General features: G+C 44.8%; 1 protein-coding gene across 1 annotated transcript in view; it reads left to right on the top strand.

The window, feature by feature from the left end:
* LOC106592618 (A disintegrin and metalloproteinase with thrombospondin motifs 7) overlaps positions 1 to 19,034 on the top strand; it is a 168,529-nt gene extending 149,495 nt beyond the window's left edge. The window contains exon 24 of the mRNA XM_082969738.1: positions 16,024 to 19,034. Within this exon, the coding sequence (XP_082825864.1) occupies positions 16,024 to 16,172 (149 nt within the window). The 3' untranslated portion in view covers positions 16,173 to 19,034. The remainder of the gene's footprint in view (positions 1 to 16,023) is intronic.
* Positions 19,035 to 19,791: the final 757 nt, after the last annotated feature.

The following is a 19,791-nucleotide window of genomic DNA, read 5'->3' as shown; positions in this document are numbered from 1 at the left end:
TGCTACCTATATCCCCCAGTAGAATCCTCATACTTTAATGAAGACAGCATCTCCATCCTGGAGGGGGAAATCAATCATTTCCAGGCCCAGGGACATGTACTAGTCTGTAGCGACCTAAATGACAGAACTGGATAAGAACCTGACATCCTCAGCACACGGGGACAAACACCGACCTGGAGGTGACAGTATTCCCCGCCCCATATGCCCCCCTAGGCACAACTACGACATCATAACCAACAAAAACGGGTCACAACTCCTGCAGCTCTGTCGCTCGCTGGGTATGTACATAGTCAATGGTAGGCTTCGAGGGGACTCCTGTAGACTACTTTATCACTGACCTCAACCCAGAGCCTCTCAGCATTCAGTCAGTCCACTGACACCCTTATCACATCACAGCAAAATTACAGTCTACTTGAACAGAGCAATACTCAATCATGAGGCATCAAAGCCAAAGGAACTAAATAATATTAAGAAATGCTATAGATGGAAGGAAAGTAGATTGGAAACCTACCAAAAAACTATTAGGCAGCAACAAATTCAATCCCTTTTTGACAACTTCCTAGACAAAATGTTTCACTGAAATAGTGAAGTTGTAAACTTGGTAGTAGAAAACCTGAACCATATATTTGACCTCTTAGCTTCCCTATCAAATCTAAACATTTCAAACAGAAAAAAAGGAACAGCTCATCAGAAATCAGCTCAATGTAATTGAAGAATCCATAGACTCTAACCACTTCTGTGAAAATTGGAAAACACTAAACAAACCTCAACACAAAGAGTTTCAGTTGAAGTTGGAAGTTTACATACACCTTAGCCAAATACATTTAAACTCAGCTTTTCACAATTCCTGACATTTAATTCGAGTAAAAATTCCCTGTTTTAGGTCAGTTAGGATCACCACTTTATTTTAAGAATGTGAAATGTCAGAATAATAGTAAAGAGAATGATTTATTTCAGCTTTTATTTCTTTCATCACATTCCCAATCAGAACTTTACATACACTCAATTAGTATTTGGTAGCATTGCCTTTAAATTGTTTAACTTGGGTCAAACTTTTCGGGTAGCCTTCCACAAGCTCCCACAATAAGTTGGGTGAATTTTGGCCCATTCCTCCTGACAGAGCTGGTGTAACCGAGTCAGGTTTGTAGGCCTCCTTGCTCGCACACACTTTTTCAGTTCTGCCCACACATTTTCTATAGGATTGAGGTCAGAGCTTTGTGATGGCCATTCCAATACCTTGACTTTGTTGTCCTTAAGCCATTTTGCCACAACTTTGGAAGTATGCTTGAGGTCATTGTCCATTTCGAAGACCCATTTGCGACCAAGCTTTAACTTCCTGACTGATGTCTTGAGATGTTGCTTCAATATATCCACATGATTTTCCTACCTCATGATGCCACCTATTTTGTGAAGTCCCTCCTGCACCAGTCCCTCCTGCAGCAAAGCACCCCCACAACATGATGCTGCCACCCCCATGCTTCACGGTTGGGATGGTGTTCTTCGGCTTGCAAGCCTACCCGTTTTCCTCCAAACATAACGATTGTCATTATGGCCAAACAGTAGTCTGGCTTTTTTTATGACGATTTTGGAGCAGTGGCTTCTTCCTTGCTGAGGGGCCTTTCAAGTCATTTTTTATTTATTTATTACCTTTATTTAACTAGGCAAGTCAGTTAAGAACACAGTCTTATTTTCAATGGCAGCCTAGGAACAGTGGGTTAACTGCCTTGTTCAGGGGTAGAACGACAGATTTTTACCTCGTCAGCTCAGAGATTCAATCTTGCAACCTTTCGGTTACTAGTCCAATGCAATAACCACTAGGCTACCTGCCGCCCCATTATGTCGATATAGGACTTGTTTTACTGAGGATATAGATACTTTTATACCTGTTTCCTCCAGCATCTTCACAAGGTCCTTTCCTGTTGTTCTGGGATTGATTTGCACTTTTCGCACCAAAGTACGTTCATCTCTAGGAGACAGAACGCGTCTCCTTCCTGAACGGTATGGCGGCTGCGTGGTCCCATGGTGTTTACACTTGCATAATATTGTTTGTACAGACGAATATGGTACCTTCAGGTGTTTGGAAATTGCTCCCAAGGATGAACCAAACTTGTGGAGGTCTACAATTTGTTTTCTGAGGTCTTGGCTGATTTCTTTTGATTTTCCCATGATGTCAAGCAAAGAGGCACTGGGTTTGAAGGTAGGCCTTGGAATACATCCACAGGTACACCTCCAATTGACTCAAATGGGGTCAATTAGCCTATCAGAAGCTTCTAAAGCCATGACATAATTTTCAGGAATTTTCCAAGCTGTCACAGTCACAGTCAACTTAGTGTATGTAAACTTCTGACCCACTGGAATTGTGATACATTGAATTATATGTGAAATAATCTGTCTGTAAACAATTATTGGAAAAATGACTTGTGTCATGCACAAAGTAGATGTCCTAACCAACTTGCCAAAACTATAGTTTGTTACCAAGAAATTTGTGGAGTGGTTGAAAAACAGGTTTTAGTGACTCCAAGCGTATGTACAAGTGTAGGTACATTTCATACAAAGTCATCAAAGCGGCAATAGGCTACAGTCATAGAGATTCCGTGTGTGGAAAAGTTTTTTATTTAACTAGGCAAGTCAGTTAAGAGCAAATTCTTATTTACAATGATGTCCTACCCCGGACGATGCTGGGCCAATTGTGCGCCGCCCTATGGGACTCCCAATCACGTCCGGATGTGATACAGCCTGGATTTGAACCAGGGACTGTAGTGACACCTCTTGCACTGAGATGCAGTGCCTTAGACCGCTGTGCCACTCGGGAGCCAGTCAGGAATTAGGAGATGTCTAATCAGTGGAAGAGTTAAAGTTAAAGGAGAAGAATGGGGTACAATGACCAAGAGCCAAAAGGTAGGCTGCTACTTTATATTCTGAATGGTGTTGTTATTTGTAACTGAGAAAAGCACATTCATTGCAGCCTCAATTAGCCTATCTAGCTAATGTTAGCTCGCTTAACTAGCTTTGCCCTGTTTGATGCAGTCAAGACATGTACTATGCAATCATATTTGATGATAAAAAACCTAGCTACGGCAGCTATTAGACTAGTATCGTGCGACTCGGCTTGGTTGGTTGCTGTCTCTCCCTCCCTCCTCGCTTCTCTCCGTGTCACTCATTCACAGTACAGCCGCTCCCCCGCCTGCTAGAGCGGCATCTCTCTCTCCCTCCTCGCTAATACATTTTTTTAGCTTAAAATAATACTTTGCTGCTGCTTCCATCACTCGGATGGGATCGGGTACTGATACTATCAGGTCTATATGGAACGGGTCTAGTTGTCCTTGGGTCCGTTCGGAACAGGTCTCTATATTTCAAAAATATATATTCATGTATATCCGGTCCGGGTGTGAAAGCCGCAGGTCCATTTCGGAACGGGTCTAACTTTTTGGACCCGTGAAGACCTCTAGCATGCGTGCATACGTTCATTCATGTGTGTTCATGCATGTGAGTGTGTGTCTATGTGTTCATGCATGTGAGTGTGTGTGTCTATGTGTTCATGCATGCGAGTGTGTGTCTCTGTGTGTTCATGCATGCGAGTGTGTGTCTCTGTGTGTTCATGCATGCGAGTGTGTGTCTCTGTGTGTTCATGCATGTGAGTGTCATGGCTATCCCCCCAGAGGGAAGTGTGTGTACCTGGGCTTTACCAAGTGTCAGGTGTGTCACGCCATCAAGGCCTTATGGGAGAGAACCAGTCCAGAACCAGTCCAGGGTCAGAAACAGAAACATACAATTCCCAAACTATGTCGATGTCACTGGTACTGACGGACTGGGGGGGGTCCTGGTACTGACTGACTGGGGGATCCTGGTACTGACTGACTGGGGGGGTCCTGGTACTGACGGACTGGGGGGATCCTGGTACTGACTGACTGGGGGGGTACTGGAACTGACGGACTGGGGGGTCCTGGTACTGATGGACTGGGGGGTAATGACGGACTGGGGGGTACTGGTATTGACTGACTGGGGGGTACTGGTACTGACGGACTGGGGGGTCCTGGCACTGACTAACTGGGGGGTTCTGGTACTGATGGACTGGGGGTACTGATGGACTGGGAGGTACTAGTACTGACTGACTGGGGGGTACTGGTACTGACTGACTGGGGGATACTGGTACTGACTGACTGGGGGGTACTGGTACTGACTGACTGGGAGATACTGGTACTGACGGACTGGGGGGTCCTGGCAATGACTAACTGGGGGGTACTGGTACTGATGGACCGTGGAGTACTGACGGACTGGGAGGTACTGGTACTGACTGACTGGGGGGTACTGGTACTGACTGACTGGGGGGTACTGGTATTGACTGACTGGGATATACTGGTACTGACTGACTGGGGGGTACTGACTGACTGGGGGGTACTGGTACTGACTGACTGGGAGATACTGGTACTGACGGACTGGGGGGTCCTGGCAATGACTAACTGGGGGGTACTGGTACTGATGGACCGGGGAGTACTGGTACTGACGGACTGCGGGGTCCTGGTGGGCGCATGAATCTCATTATGGTTTGTTCATGCTACACAAGCAGCACTACAACACATCTAATAACAATAGCAACCTGATTTGAAGAATACTAAAGAATACTGGTGTGGTGACCGTTTTATGTAATGTGTAAAAGCTCTGTCCTCCACTGAAGTGCTCCAACACCATGAATAAAAGTAGGGCAGTATGTTCATATGCACACAACATGGCCTCTCACTGACTCAATAACAGTTTGAGTGAACATCAGGTGTCTTCTACGGTAGTGCTGCTGGTGCAGTGAATATGCTGTGCCTTGTTCTTCCATTAGCCCTGTATAGAGCCAGATGAAACCCATCAGTGCTTCTTCCCTCAAATTGGACCAGTCCACACAAAGCCTTCTTCACATTCTATTACTGGACCTTGGATGAAATAGTTCATAATAGAGAATTCATGTGGTTTCTCTGCCTGGAACACCCAGGAGAAAAAGCTAATAAGACAGACAAAAGCTTATAGAAAAACATGAATAAACCAGGTTGGATTGGCACTGAGCAGGTCTGTGTTATCACACGTGTCCACCTGTCTGATACATGTGGTAGGGGACATTAATGGAGCTTCTCTGGTGGAAAGAAATTCATTCTGCTGTTGCCCCTCTCTACCATGTGAATCATATAAGCAGACAGAAGGACTAGTCAATAAGGGGCTAAGAACAAAACAAAATAAAAGACCATTTAAAAGGCCATTTCCGTCAAACTTCGCTCTCGTGCTTCAAACAGGAAGTGTGTGTGTGTGTGTGTGCTACATAGTGAAGAAGAGAGAGGTAAAGCATGAGCCAGCATGTGATAAACAGTTACATTTCTCGTCTACAGCAACAGGGAAATCACTGTATGCTTCAGGCTTCCCTCATTATGCTTTATGCTTCAGGCTTCCCTTCCTAATGCTTCAGGCTTCTCTTCCTAATGCTTCAGGCTTCCCTTCCTAATGCTTCAGGCTTCCCTCATTATGCATCAGGCTTCCCTCATTATGCTTCAGGCTTCCCTCCATTATGCTTCAGGCTTCCCTCATTATGCTTCAGGCTTCCCTCCATTATGCTTCAGGCTTCCCTCATGCTTCAGGCTTCCCTCATTATGATTCAGGCTTCCCTTCCTAATGCTTCAGGCTTCCCTCCCTAATGCTTCAGGCTTCCCTCCCTAATGCTTCGGGCTTCCCTCCCTAATGCTTCGGGCTTCCCTCCCTAATGCTTCAGGCTTCCCTCATTATGATTCAGGCTTCCCTCCCTAATGCTTCAGGCTTCCCTCCCTAATGCTTCAGGCTTCCCTCCCTAATGCTTCAGGCTTCCCTCCCTAATGCTTTAGGCTTCCCTCCATTATGCTTCTGGCTTCCCTCCCTTATGCTTCAGGCTTCCCTCTATTATGCTTTGTACTATTTAATTGTTAACTCCGTTTGTACACTCCTCGATTCCTCATCTCTGTGCCTTTCTGTTTCTGTCCAGCACCGGACTATTGGATGTGTGCATGGGGCGGCAGGCAGCCTAGTGGTTAGAGCATTGGGACAGTAACCGAAAGGTTGCTGGATTGAATCCCCGAGCTGACAAGGTTGTTCTGCCCCTGAAACCCACTGTTTCCCGGTAGGCTGTCATTATAAATAAGAATTTGTTCTTAACTGACTTGCCTGGTTAAATACAAAAAAAGGTTTCCTTTTTCACTACCTGATTTATTACTATGGACAGTGAGGGGAGGCTGCCTGTCCTTGTTAATTACCATGGACAGTGAGGGGAGGCTGCCAGGCCTTGTTAATTACCATGGACAGTGAGGGGAGGCTGCCAGGCCTTGTTAATTACCATGGACAGTGAGGGAAGCTGCCAGGCCTTGTTAATTACCATGGACAGTGAGGGGAGGCTGCCAGGCCTTGTTAATTACCATGGACAGTGAGGGAAGCTGCCAGGCCTTGTTAATTACCATGGACAGTGAGGGGAGGCTGCCAGGCCTTGTTAATTACCATGGACAGTGAGGGGAGGCTGCCAGGCCTTGTTAATTACCATGGACAGTGAGGGAAGCTGCCAGGCCTTGTTAATTACCATGGACAGTGAGGGGAGGCTGCCAGGCCTTGTTAATTACCATGGACAGTGAGGGAAGCTGCCAGGCCTTGTTAATTACCATGGACAGTGAGGGGAGGCTGCCTGTCCTTGTTAATTACCATGGACAGTGAGGGAAGCTGCCAGGCCTTGTTAATTACCATGGACAGTGAGGGGAGGCTGCCAGGCCTTGTTAATTACCATGGACAGTGAGGGAAGCTGCCAGGCCTTGTTAATTACCATGGACAGTGAGGGAGGCTGCCAGGCCTTGTTAATTACCATGGACAGTGAGGGAAGCTGCCAGGCCTTGTTAATTACCATGGACAGTGAGGGAAGCTGCCAGGCCTTGTTAATTACCATGGACAGTGAGGGGAGGCTGCCAAGCCTTGTTAATTACCATGGACAGTGAGGGAAGCTGCCAGGCCTTGTTAATTACCATGGACAGTGAGGGGAGGCTGCCAGGCCTTGTTAATTACCATGGACAGTGAGGGGAGGCTGCCAGGCCTTGTTATTACTATGGACAGTGAGGGGAGGCTGCCAGGCCTTGTTAATTACCATGGACAGTGAGGGGCGCCAGGCCTGCCAGGCGGGGGGGGCTGCCGGCCTTGTATTACTATGGACAGTGAGGGGAGGCTGCCAGGCCTTGTTAATTACCATGGACAGTGAGGGGAGGCTGCCAGCCGCCTGGCGTGGGGGCTGCCGGCCTGATTACTATGGACAGTGAGGGAAGCTGCCAGGCCTTGTTAATTACCATGGACAGTGAGGGGAGGCTGCCAGGCCTGGTTTATTGCTATGGACAGTGAGGGGAGGCTGCCAGGCCTGGTTTATTACTATGGACAGTGAGGGGAGGCTGCCAGGCCTGGTTTATTACTATGGACAGTGAGGGGAGGCTGCCAGGCCTGGTTTATTACTATGGACAGTGAGGGGAGGCTGCCAGGCAAGGGGGAATGTGGAAAATGTGCAGTGGGCTGTGACTGAGTGCAAAGCCTTCTGTCTCAGTGAACTCAGCAAGTCTAATGGTGTGTATCCCAATCTCACTTTCTCTTCTCCTCTAATTGTCACACCTCTTCTCTTATTTCGCTCTAATTTCTCTCTCTCTCTCAACCCCCCCACCCCACCCTCTCTCTCTCTCTGTCAACCCCCCCACCCTCTCTCTCTGTCTCTCTCTCTGTGTGAAAGTTGACAGCGCTGGGCAGCTTCCACAAGTCAGTAATGAGGGGTACTCTGGGGAAGCCCCTGCCCAAGGAGAGACTCATTGATCCAGACAGACCGACAGGCCGGCTAGTAGTTCCAAACCCCACAGCTCCCTCTCCAAAGCGCTTTTCCCCTGAGCACACACAGACAGGTTTGGTAGAAAGTTTGAGATTTAAAGTTGGAATTGATAGATCACAACTCTGGTTGTTACTTGGTAGGGAAAAAAGGTACTTATAAACTTGGTGGTTCTAGTCCTGAATGCTGATTGGCTAACAGCTGTGGTATATCAGACCGTATACCACGGGTATGACAAAACATTTATTGCCTAAATATGCTTTGTCTGATATGTCATTGGGTTGTTTGGAAGGTGGTCATTCATATATCACTGTTCCTCTACATAGACTATATGCAGTATGCCATGGTTGAACCTTTAGTAATGGTCCTTGTTCATTTTGGTAGTTATTTTAGATTTAGTCTTAGTTTTAATCTTAAAATACCTTTTTAATCACATTTTAGTAATTTCATCCTTCCTTAGTTTTAGTTATCAGTTTTAGTCTAGCTTTAGTCAGACATTTTAGTCACCATAGTCAGTGTGTTTGTTTCTATTAAATAATGAATATTTAGGCTTCCTGTAACTTCCATCATGTGCACATTTCATATCAAATTAAATGTCCATTAGTTTCATGTGGAATTCTCGTCTCGTTACATTTTCATCTACTAAAATGTATTTGTAATAGTTATTGTTTTTTTTCCAGGGCGTCTCGTCTCGTTATCGTCATAGTTTTAGTCAGGAAAAGTAGGTTGTTGAGTATTTTTCATCATAGTTGTTGTTGATGTAGCTTTAAACCAGTGCGTTGTGATCCTCTTGCCAGGTCCAACCTCTCCCTGGTCTACTGGCCTGCATTTCCAATGTGAATGAGGTCATCCCATCTCTCCCGGAGTCATGCCCCAGTAGTACGTCTAATGAACCCTGGGTTATATTCAGTCACTGTGAAGAGGATGCAAAGAAATGCACCCTCTTTTCAAACAGTGCAGTACAGTGGCGTGGGACGAGAGTACGAGGTCTGTGAACAAGAGGCTCCAGTTGCTTCAAATTTCCCCCCGGTGCTATAATAGTCCATGGATACTGCTGCTTCCAGTACAGTTTGAGAGTGGAAAGCCAGAGGAAGTCCACATAAAGCAGGCCTACAGGATGTGCCTCTCTCCCCCCTCTCTCTGTGTACTGTCATGTTGTTCCATGTGGGAGGGGTTGGACGGTTAGTGGGGGAGTGGATCATACCATAAGAAGGGGAGGTGGTGGGGGGAGGGGTGCAGGAAACGGTGTGGGATAGCATTTCAGCTGTGACCTCTGACCCCTGTGATGTTAGGGCACTCTGTGATCTGGGGCAGCATAGGGAAATTATGTTGCGCTGACAGAAGCTTCTGAGGACTGTGAGATAAATTGGTTTCTCTGTGGTGGAGCTGGTTGTTAAGACAGAAGTGTAGTGGACTTGACTGAACCCTCTGTGGTGGAGCTGGTTGTTAAGACAGAAGTATAGTGGACTTGACTGAACCCTCTGTGGTGGAGCTGGTTAAGACAGAAGTGTAGTGGACTTGACTGAACCCTCTGTGGTGGAGCTGGTTGTTAAGATAGAAGTGTAGTGGACTTGACTGAACCCTCTGTGGTGGAGCTGGTGGTTAAGACAGGAGGGTAGTGGACTTGACTGAATCCTCTGTGGTGGAGCTGGTTGTTAAGACAGAAGTGTAGTGGACTTGACTGAACCCTCTGTGGTGGAGCTGGTTAAGACAGGAGGGTAGTGGACTTGACTGAACCCTCGGTGGTGGAGCTGGTTAAGACAGGAGGGTAGTGGACTTGACTGAACCCTCTGTGGTGGAGCTGGTGGTTAAGACAGGAGGGTAGTGGACTTGACTGAACCCTCTGTGGTGGAGCTGGTTGTTAAGATAGAAGTGTAGTGGACTTGACTGAACCCTCTGTGGTGGAGCTGGTGGTTAAGACAGGAGGGTAGTGAACTTGACTGAACCCTCTGTGGTGGAGCTGGTTGTTAAGACAGGAGGGTAGTGGACTTCACTGAACCCTCTGTGGTGGAGCTGGTTGTTAAGATAGAAGTGTAGTGGACTTGACTGAACCCTCTGTGGTGGAGCTGGTGGTTAAGACAGGAGGGTAGTGGACTTGACTGAACCCTCTGTGGTGGAGCTGGTTAAGACAGGAGGATAGTGGACTTGACTGAACCCTCTGTGGTGGAGCTGGTTGTTAAGATAGAAGTATAGTGGACTTGACTGAACCCTCTGTGGTGGAGCTGGTTGTTAAGACAGAAGTGTAGTGGACTTGACTGAACCCTCTGTGGTGGAGCTGGTTGTTAAGATAGAAGTGTAGTGGATTTGACTGAATGCTCTCAAGCCATGGCTTGTCTTCCAGCTACATTAGGGGCGAAAAACACTGAGGCGGATTGTTAAGTACTTTCCATGTGCCCATGTCTGTCCAATGATGAAGTACAGTAGGAGGATTACTGTGTGTGGAAGAGTTGTGTTGGAACATTTGACACAATAATGTACTTGTTCCTAACTTGTACAAGTCTGAACAACCGGAGTTCATCTCGCTGTTTATTAGCTCAAGATTGGCTGTAGACTGTTGTATTTGAGCAAGACGCTCTTTGTATGTTTTTGTGATCCATTTTAAAATGGAATAAAGTATATTGTATGTCTTGGATGTGTGTCAGAGGGGATAGATAGAAAGCCTGCAGCCGGCATATTCTGTCCCACATGCTTCAGTCGACCTCGCTTCACAATATACTGCGCTTTCTTTATTCCTATCACTGTGTATTGTGGAGCTGGCTGAGGAAAGCATATGGGAACAGAATATACTACTATCTCCTCCTTGACTACTATCTTGACCTTGACCTAGAATTCCCCATTTAAGATGGCTCATCTACCATGATTCAGATTCATGAGACACGGATATGTTCCTATACCACCACTTCATTGCTGGTTATTGTTTGTATATGTTTTGTATATTTTGTTCTGAATGTTCTTGCTGTTGGGCTCTGGTGGGTAAGATTTCCAAACTTGAAACGTACTCACCAGTGAGGAAAAAAACATGGCTCCTCTAGCTAATTAGTCTGCAATGAGATTTGCTTGTTGTGAGATATTTTGTGAAATGTACAAAATATTACCCTGGACTCTATAGTTTAAGCAAGGAGTCAACTCAGGATGTTGGAATTTCAGCATTACAAATTACTCCAGTTCCTAGAATAGTTTCAGCAAATGGTCTGTGCCAAGAAAAGCATATTTATTTCAATCTCTATTGCGTTTCCTGGGTTTACTGTGATAACAACCCAGCTCTCTGGGGGGTCTCGCTACCTAGCATTACAGCAATATTAGAATTTGACTGGAGAAGGAAGCTTTGTGCACACTTAAAGCACACTGTAGACAGGATACCTCCACGAAATCGCTGCTGACAAAGGTGAGTCGTGGTTAAAAATAAAGCTTTGCTTTTCGGTGACTGTTAGTGTATGTGCGTATCCTGTCTGCTTTTATTCACAGGATTATGTCTTGTTTTTACTCAGCACCTGCAACTCAACACCTCAGCAACTCATCCAAACTCACCTTCCACTGTCGCTACGCTAACTCACCCAGACTCAACTTCCTCCAGTCTCTACTCTAACTCATCCAGACTCACCTTCCTCTGTTGCTACGCTAGCTCATCCAGACTCACTTTCCTATGTTGCTACGCTAGCTCATCCAGACTCACCTTCCTCTGTTGCTACGCTAGCTCATCCAGACTCACCTTCCTCCCAGTCGCTACTCTAACTCATCCAGACTCACCTTCCTCTGTTGCTACGCTAGCTCATCCAGACTCACCTTCCTCTGTTGCTACGCTAGCTCATCCAGACTCACCTTCCACTCAGTCCCTACGCTAGCTCATCCACACCCACCTTCCTCTGTTGCTACGCTAGCTCATCCAGACTCACCTTCCTCTGTTGCTACGCTAGCTCATCCAGACTCACCTTCCACTCAGTCCCTACGCTAGCTCATCCAGACTCACCTTCCTCTGTTGCTACGCTAGCTCATCCAGACTCACCTTCCTCTGTTGCTACGCTAGCTCATCCAGACTCACCTTCCTCCAGTCTCTACTCTAACTCATCTCAACTCACCTTCCTCCAGTCTCTACTCTAACTCATCCAAACTCACCTTCCTCTGTTGCTACGCTTGCTCATCCAGACTCACCTTCCTCCCATTTGCTACTCTAACTCATCCAAACTCACCTTCCTCTGTTGCTACGCTAGCTCATCCAGACTCACCTTCCTCCAGTCTCTACTCTAACTCATCCAGACTCACCTTCCTCTGTTGCTACGCTAGCTCATCCAGACTCACCTTCCTCCAGTCTCTACTCTAACTCATCCAGACTCACCTTCCTCCAGTCTCTACTCTAACTCATCCAAACTCACCTTCCTCTGTTGCTACGCTAGCTCATCCAGACTCACCTTCCTCTGTTGCTACGCTAGCTCATCCAGACTCACCTTCCACTCAGTCCCTACGCTAGCTCATCCAGACTCACCTTCCTCTGTTGCTACGCTAGCTCATCCAGACTCACCTTCCTCTGTTGCTACGCTAGCTCATCCAGACTCACCTTCCTCTGTTGCTACGCTAGCTCATCCAGACTCACCTTCCTCTGTTGCTACGCTAGCTCATCCAGACTCACCTTCCTCCAGTCTCTACTCTAACTCATCTGAACTCACCTTCCTCCAGTCTCTACTCTAACTCATCCAAACTCACCTTCCTCTGTTGCTACGCTTGCTCATCCAGACTCACCTTCCTCCCAGTTGCTACTCTAACTCATCCAAACTCACCTTCCTCTGTTGCTACGCTAGCTCATCCAGACTCACCTTCCTCCAGTCTCTACTCTAACTCATCCAAACTCACCTTCCTCTGTTGCTACGCTAGCTCATCCAGACTCACCTTCCTCCAGTCTCTACTCTAACTCATCCAGACTCACCTTCCTCCAGTCTCTACCCTAACTCATCCAAACTCACCTTCCTCTGTTGCTACGCTAGCTCATCCAGACTCACCTTCCTCTGTTGCTACGCTAGCTCATCCAGACTCAGCTTCCACTCAGTCCCTACGCTAGCTCATCCAGACTCACCTTCCTCTGTTGCTACGCTAGCTCATCCAGACTCACCTTCCTCTGTTGCTACGCTAGCTCATCCAGACTCACCTTCCTCTGTTGCTACGCTAGCTCATCCAGACTCACCTTCCTCTGTTGCTACGCTAGCTCATCCAGACTCACCTTCCTCTGTTGCTACGCTAGCTCATCCAGACTCACCTTCCACTGTTGCTACGCTAGCTCATCCAGACTCGCCTTCCTCTGTTGCTACGCTAGCTCATCCAGACTCACCTTCCACTCAGTCCCTATGCTAACTCACCCGGACTCACCTTCCTCTGTTGCTACGCTAACTCATCCAGACTCACCTTCCTCTGTTGCTACGCTAGCTTACAGAGACTCACCTTCCTCTCAGCTCCTGGTTCTCAGGTAGTCCTGCCCCCAGAGCATCACTTGAGGTTTAGGAGAATGAGGCAGAGAACAGGAGAGGAAGGCTTCAGTTAAATCCTTCCCTCCACTCCCCTGCAGTGGGATGATAAAGGCAGTAGAACAATGAAGTCATTTCTAGTCCAGATGCTGAGAGGTTGGTTTTAAGAGACTATGGTGAACACTCTGAAAAACTGCTGAGATTTAGTACCTCTGAGATCTCTCTTTGTGTACAGCAGAGCTCAAGACCATCTCAACTTGACTTTGTTACAGAATGGTCCTGTAAAGCGTTCATAACTGTATATATAGCTTACGATGGATTAATTCCATTGCACTTTCCCATCATTGCTGGCCTTGTTTTTAGTTGGTACTTTAAACCAAATTGGTTACAGATTCATCACAATGTTCATGTAGCACTCAAGAAGACATCTAACTCCATCGCTTACTATTCATTTTTCAATTACATTTCTCTTTTCAATGCAAGAGGTGATCGATCATGCACAATCTTCCAAGAACTCAACATCCTCATCTCTACTTCTAAGGACATATCCTTGTAACCAGTGTTGGGGATAACTTTACAAAAGTAGAGTGTTACGTAATCTGATACATTTTTATGAGTCACTAGTAATATAACGCTTTACTTTCCATTCAAAGTAATATTGTAAAGTAAGTAATATGTAATATATTTCTATTTCAAGTAACTAATCCCAACAACTGCCTTCATTTCTTTTCATTGTGATTCTAATCACTAAGATCTGGCCTTGCATTATCAGTTGAAAAAAATGTAGGATAAAAGATAAATCTTACTGTAGACTGGAAAAGACCGCTTGAGAGCAGAGTTTAGCTCATTATTGTTTTTATTTCTGTTAGTTAGTTTTCAATATAGTTTTCAATATACCTCTGGCAATGTTTTATTAATTGAATAACTTATTCCTTTTTCCATTTCATATTCACTGATGTGCTTTTAATGGTGCTGTGAGAGGATAAATATTCCAAAGAACTTCTGCCCTCAATTTCCCTCGGCAACCGTGGCTTCAATCTATTATTCCCACAATACATCTGCAGGCGCTGAAAACGTTTTCATCCATTACAGGAGGTTAGCTACAGTCACAAGCTACAGTCATTTTGCACCCAATGGGGATATTATTTGGTTATTAAACCCCACATTATCTTTTTTTTAATCTGGGATTTCTCAGGGGAATTATTTGAAATGTTTTAATTATACAGTATTTGTCTAAATTTCCCATTGACAGCGAGGTATGATTTGATCTAAAGATATACTCTACTAAGTTAAAATCATACAGGGTTGACCTCTATCTCCCTTCCAAAGCACAGATGAATGGGGACGTATACCGCATAACTATATTGTTCTTCATCACTTTTAATGTCTCATAAGTGTCTTTCATTTGTGTGTTTTTGTTGAAAGGATCTGTATTGCTAGGACAAAATGGACAACGTCAGCAACACCCACTACAATCACTAAGATCTGGTACATGTCAGCCCTGAGGCCTCAGCAGACTTTAATTTCCCCTTTCTCTCTGTCTCAGATCAGGCCCCTATATGCTTTACATGTATATTTTAGCATAGGATTTGTCTTAATTACATCATGCATACAGATGATAGTGATTTGGCATTGTTAGCATCTCGTACTAGCTATACCTTGTTTAAGTGACCTTGGATGACTGGTCAACTCCTCAAAGGAGGTCTGTGACCATTAGTGATGAAAGATTATATCAGCTGATCTAAGAAGGGCTATATAAATACATTTGATTTGATTAGGAAAATTCCTCATCACCTTGTAAAATGCACAATAGCTGATTTGGTGATGATGATGTTTCTCATTATGTAACTTGTGAAATGTCATTATAATATTATGCAATGAACAAATCACATTATAATGAAGCAATCCCATAATCATGAAGACTTGTTTCGTTGTGTCATTCCATCATACTCTTATGACATCCATGTAATGTGAACCATGTGCTGCTTCGCTAGTGGTATTTGTGGCTATAGCCAGTCGTTGTCATGCTGGTAAGTCCCTCTCAGCTTTCCCTATATGAGAAAACCATGCTTGCATTTTGGTTATTGCACAATCACATAGTTACATTCTCACCACACATGTAATGTGAACCATGACCCTGACAACAACATACTGTATCATATGAGTGTTGCTAGTGTCTGTGCTTTTGTATTGCTGCAAAGCTGTGACTTTCAGATTCCTTTAAGTTGTTGTCCCCATGGTGCACATCTCTGTTGAATTCAGACGTCCCAGTGCCCTGACCTGAAGGAGCCTGTCAAGCATTTATAACACAAACAACCTTCGTTAGCACGCCTCTGTGAGCCTTGTTAGCGCGCCTCTGTGAGCCTCGTTAGCGCGCCTCTGTGAGCCTCGTTAGCGCGCCACTGTGAGCCTCGTTAGCGCGCCTCTGTGAGCACAGGGTAATAGAGCATGAGCAGGAATGCCTATGAGCCATCTGAGCAGTGACCTTTGAACTTAAGGGGCTCAGTGGTCCTGGTGTGTAGTTATTCAACCTTTAAGATCTCTTCATAGTACAAAGTCTGACTTGGGTCACAGTCTCTATTGGGCATAGGTAGCAATTATCTTTTCTATTAAGGGAACTTAGTTATGCAGAAGCTGTTGGTGTCCTTATTATGTCCTTATTATACCGAATTATTATACCGAATTGTCTCACAGATAACTCTCTCTGTGTCTCTGTCTCTCTCTCTCTCTCAGGGCTCACGTGTCTTCGTGACCGCCTCACATTCCGTTTCTGTCAGACCCTCCAGTGGCTTGGCCGATGCCACCTGCCCGCCGTGCGAACGCAGTGCTGCAAGACCTGCGGCCGGCGTTCCCGTGGCAACGAGCGCACGTCCCGTCGCTGAGGTCAGCGATCAATATAGGGTGGACACGGTCACCCACACTCTTACACTCTCACACGCACAGACATGGACACGCACAGACATGGACACGCACACACATGGACACGCACAGACATGGACACGCACACACATGGACATGCACACACATGGACACGCACACACATGGACACACATGGACACACACAACACATACAGATGATCAGGTAACAGCTCTGGACTTGCAAAATTGCAGCATCCATCTTGTCTATCTGTCATTGAAGGGTGAATCTTGAGCTGGATACACACACACACAATTTCTCATACAGGGGTCTAGTGTCAAATTGGTAGCTACACTCACCCTGCTGTCCTGGCTGCTGGGTCAGAGCTGCTGGGTCAGAGCTGCTGGGTCAGAGCTGTTGGGATAGAGCCACATTCTGGGGGGTAGGAAAACCATACCTGAGCTGTGCTTGATTAGTTTGCCTGGTATAATGGAACCAATGGAATAGTCCCAAAGGTGCTAATAGAATTATATCAAGCACTCCTCAAAAAAATGATTTAACACATAGTAGGATGGAACCACATGTCACAACACAAATTCCGCCAAACTGTATAAAGAAGAAACATGGTTGTTGCTCTCTCTACTGTTGAGATAATGATGTGTTTGTTTGCACTTTTCTCTCTGATGGATCCAACTGTTATTCTGTTTTGATTGTGAGAAATGTTGCAGCTGGAACACGGGGTTTAGTCATATGTCTGGTTCAGCCAGTAGCAACGTGGACTGGAACACGTGGTTTAGTCATATGTCTGGTTCAGCCAGTAGCAACTCGGACTGGAACACGTGGTTTAGTCATATGTCTGGTTCAGCCAGTAGCAACGTGGACTGGAACACGTGGTTTAGTCATATGTCTGGTTCAGCCAGTAGCAACGTGGACTGGAACACGTGGTTTAGTCATATGTCTGGTTCAGCCAGTAGCAACGTGGACTGGAACACGTGGTTTAGTCATATGTCTGGTTCAGCCAGTAGCAACTCGGACTGGAACACGTGGTTTAGTCATATGTCTGGTTCAGCCAGTAGCAACGTGGACTGGAACACGTGGTTTAGTCATATGTCTGGTTCAGCCAGTAGCAACGTGGACTGGAACACGTGGTTTAGTCATATGTCTGGTTCAGCCAGTAGCAACGTGGACTGGACCAGCGTACTGATTTAGCATACAGTTGTTACACATTGGTTAACTACAAGATTACCTTGTAGCTCGTACAATGCTTTGTCTTGATAGCAGCTGATGTAGCGACAAGTACATGTAGTGTAAGCAACACCACTTGTCAAGTTGGTTCCCAGCTTGTGAATAATGCTTTATAAAGCAGCTACGTAGTGTAATTAGAGTTTCATGAATGCTTATGAAGTGAGTAAAAAAAAAAAGCCAAATTCTTTGACAATGGTGCTGCGAAAATAACCTGGTGCTAGAGGCGGCCTCGAGCGTCAAACTCCGTCAGGTGTTGGCTGACCAGTGCCTTTTCTACTTGAATCCTTCCTTCCATTAAAGTATTTGTCTCTAAATTCTGCCGTTTTAGTATTTGACATTTTAGTATTTGTCTCTAAATCTCAGTAGAATTCAGCTTTGACCTTACGTACAGTAATGGGAGAATTGTTGTTCAGTGTACAGGTGAATAGAATCATTAGAGTAATGTTACTTTTAGCCATTCTCAGAGAATTACGGAGGGCATAGAGGTTTTAGAACAACAGCAAGGGAGGAATATATGAATTGCTAATTTAAGTTATCAGTGCATTGCTTTTATAAATTAGAATGAATAATTTTGTATGCTTCCAAGATTGAGTATTTCTACTGTCATTTTGATGTAGTGAGTGGCTGTCATATTTTGTTTAGGCAATATGCAAACACTTGACCCGCCTCCCCTAATTTATGCACTCAGATGTGTAATTATTACTAATGATGATACATTGTTCTAAGAATTAATTTCCTGTCAAATGTTTCGCTTTTAAATCAGTTCTTTCAGAATTCCTTTGTTTTTGAGGATACTCTGTTAAAAAACAACTAAATATTTTCTTATCATGGCACTGATAAATCAGCAATACTTACAGTAGTTTCAACTCTGAGACCTTTATTCTTATTCACCTTTCTTTTAACCACTTTTTTTGACAACTTAGTTTATTTTGTAAATCTGTGACCACTGAGAGATACCGTATATGTGTCACTTTTGACTTTGAAATGTCCTTTTTTAGTTTGACCATACACATTAGAGTTGATAATGATGATAAACCTTCAGCAGTCCTTTACGAGACTCAGAAGCAGTTTATATCACTCCTGATTCAGGGATCCTTTTAGTCATGCAACCTGAGGAAATTAGGATTTACCACAAGGTTTGTTCTGACAGATGAGTGATTAGTCTTGTAAATGTTTTGCTTTATAAGTGATGTATCCTCTATGTACAGTCATGTTTTTCCAGCAGCTTCCCATTCCTGTAGGGGTGGGACAGAGGTTATTCTATGCTCTGGGCTATATTGGCACCATCTGTAAGCGCTGTGGTGAGGTTGAACTCTGACTTCCACCTGAGGTTGATGGTGAGAACCAGGGCAGAGTAGCTGCCTGAGGCTTTCCTGCAGTGGATATGTGGCATACTACTATTTGTGAAACAACGTTTGCATATTCATCTCTAAAGGGCACAGGGAAAGATCTCTTTTGTTGTTTCATCTTGCCTCTTAACAATGCTCAGCATGTTCAACAGCACTCAAACCCATCCACTTACAAAATCCATTTCATCATGCTTTTTTGTGTTCATCAATAGTACATTTATTTTGTAACATAAATGTTTGTACTTTACATTTTGTATTTATACCACTTCAAATAAAATTGTTGAAAATAAAAACCCAGTTTGATGCATTATTCTGCTGTGTTTCATGATTAAAAAGAATATTCCATGTACAGTGTTTCCATTCAAAGCTACAGGGAGGCTGGTTGTCAAGTATTTCATGTCTCCAGTCAGAAAGTCACAGATCTGAAACTCTTTATGCAGGCAGCTTTTCACTTGAGACGATTCAGACCAGAAGCCAACGTCCTCAGAGGAAGTAAAGCACTGCTGAGGGTTTTTATGTACACCAGTTTCTTTTCTTCTTCTTTTGTAAGATTCTTTTTTTGTAACAATACAAACGACAACATACAAGACACTCACAAACATCCACAACATCACCCCTGCCCGGACCCAAGTGCTCACACCCTCCATCTCCAGCGCATCAAACTGCACCATTTTGTTTCTCTCTGTCGCACATGCACTTTCAACATTTAGATAATAAAACATCTGACCTTTCCATTGTGTTAACAATGGAGGATTGGTTGATTTCCAGTTTTGTAAGTATACGTTTTTTTCAAGATGATTGATGAGAAAATTATCGTCCAACCCATCGGGTATCTCACTGCACCTTCATATGTCTTGAAATATGCAGACAGACAAATTAAAAGTAAATTTACATTGTAATACAGCCAACAGCCAACTTTGTCCACCATTTAAAAAAAAACACATCACTCTTTTCCACCCAGCCTTCGTTATCTCAGACACATGGACTGGAGGGTGATTTACACTTTTTCAATTAACAATCATTTAGATAGGTAAAGAAGTGGTGGAGTTT

Source organism: Salmo salar, chromosome 26, assembly GCF_965601325.2.
Source record: "Salmo salar chromosome 26, fSalSal1, whole genome shotgun sequence".
Taxonomy (NCBI): Eukaryota; Metazoa; Chordata; class Actinopteri; order Salmoniformes; family Salmonidae; genus Salmo; species Salmo salar.
The sequence above is the reverse complement of the archived record's forward strand: the minus strand, read 5'-3'. Positions and strand labels throughout refer to the sequence as shown.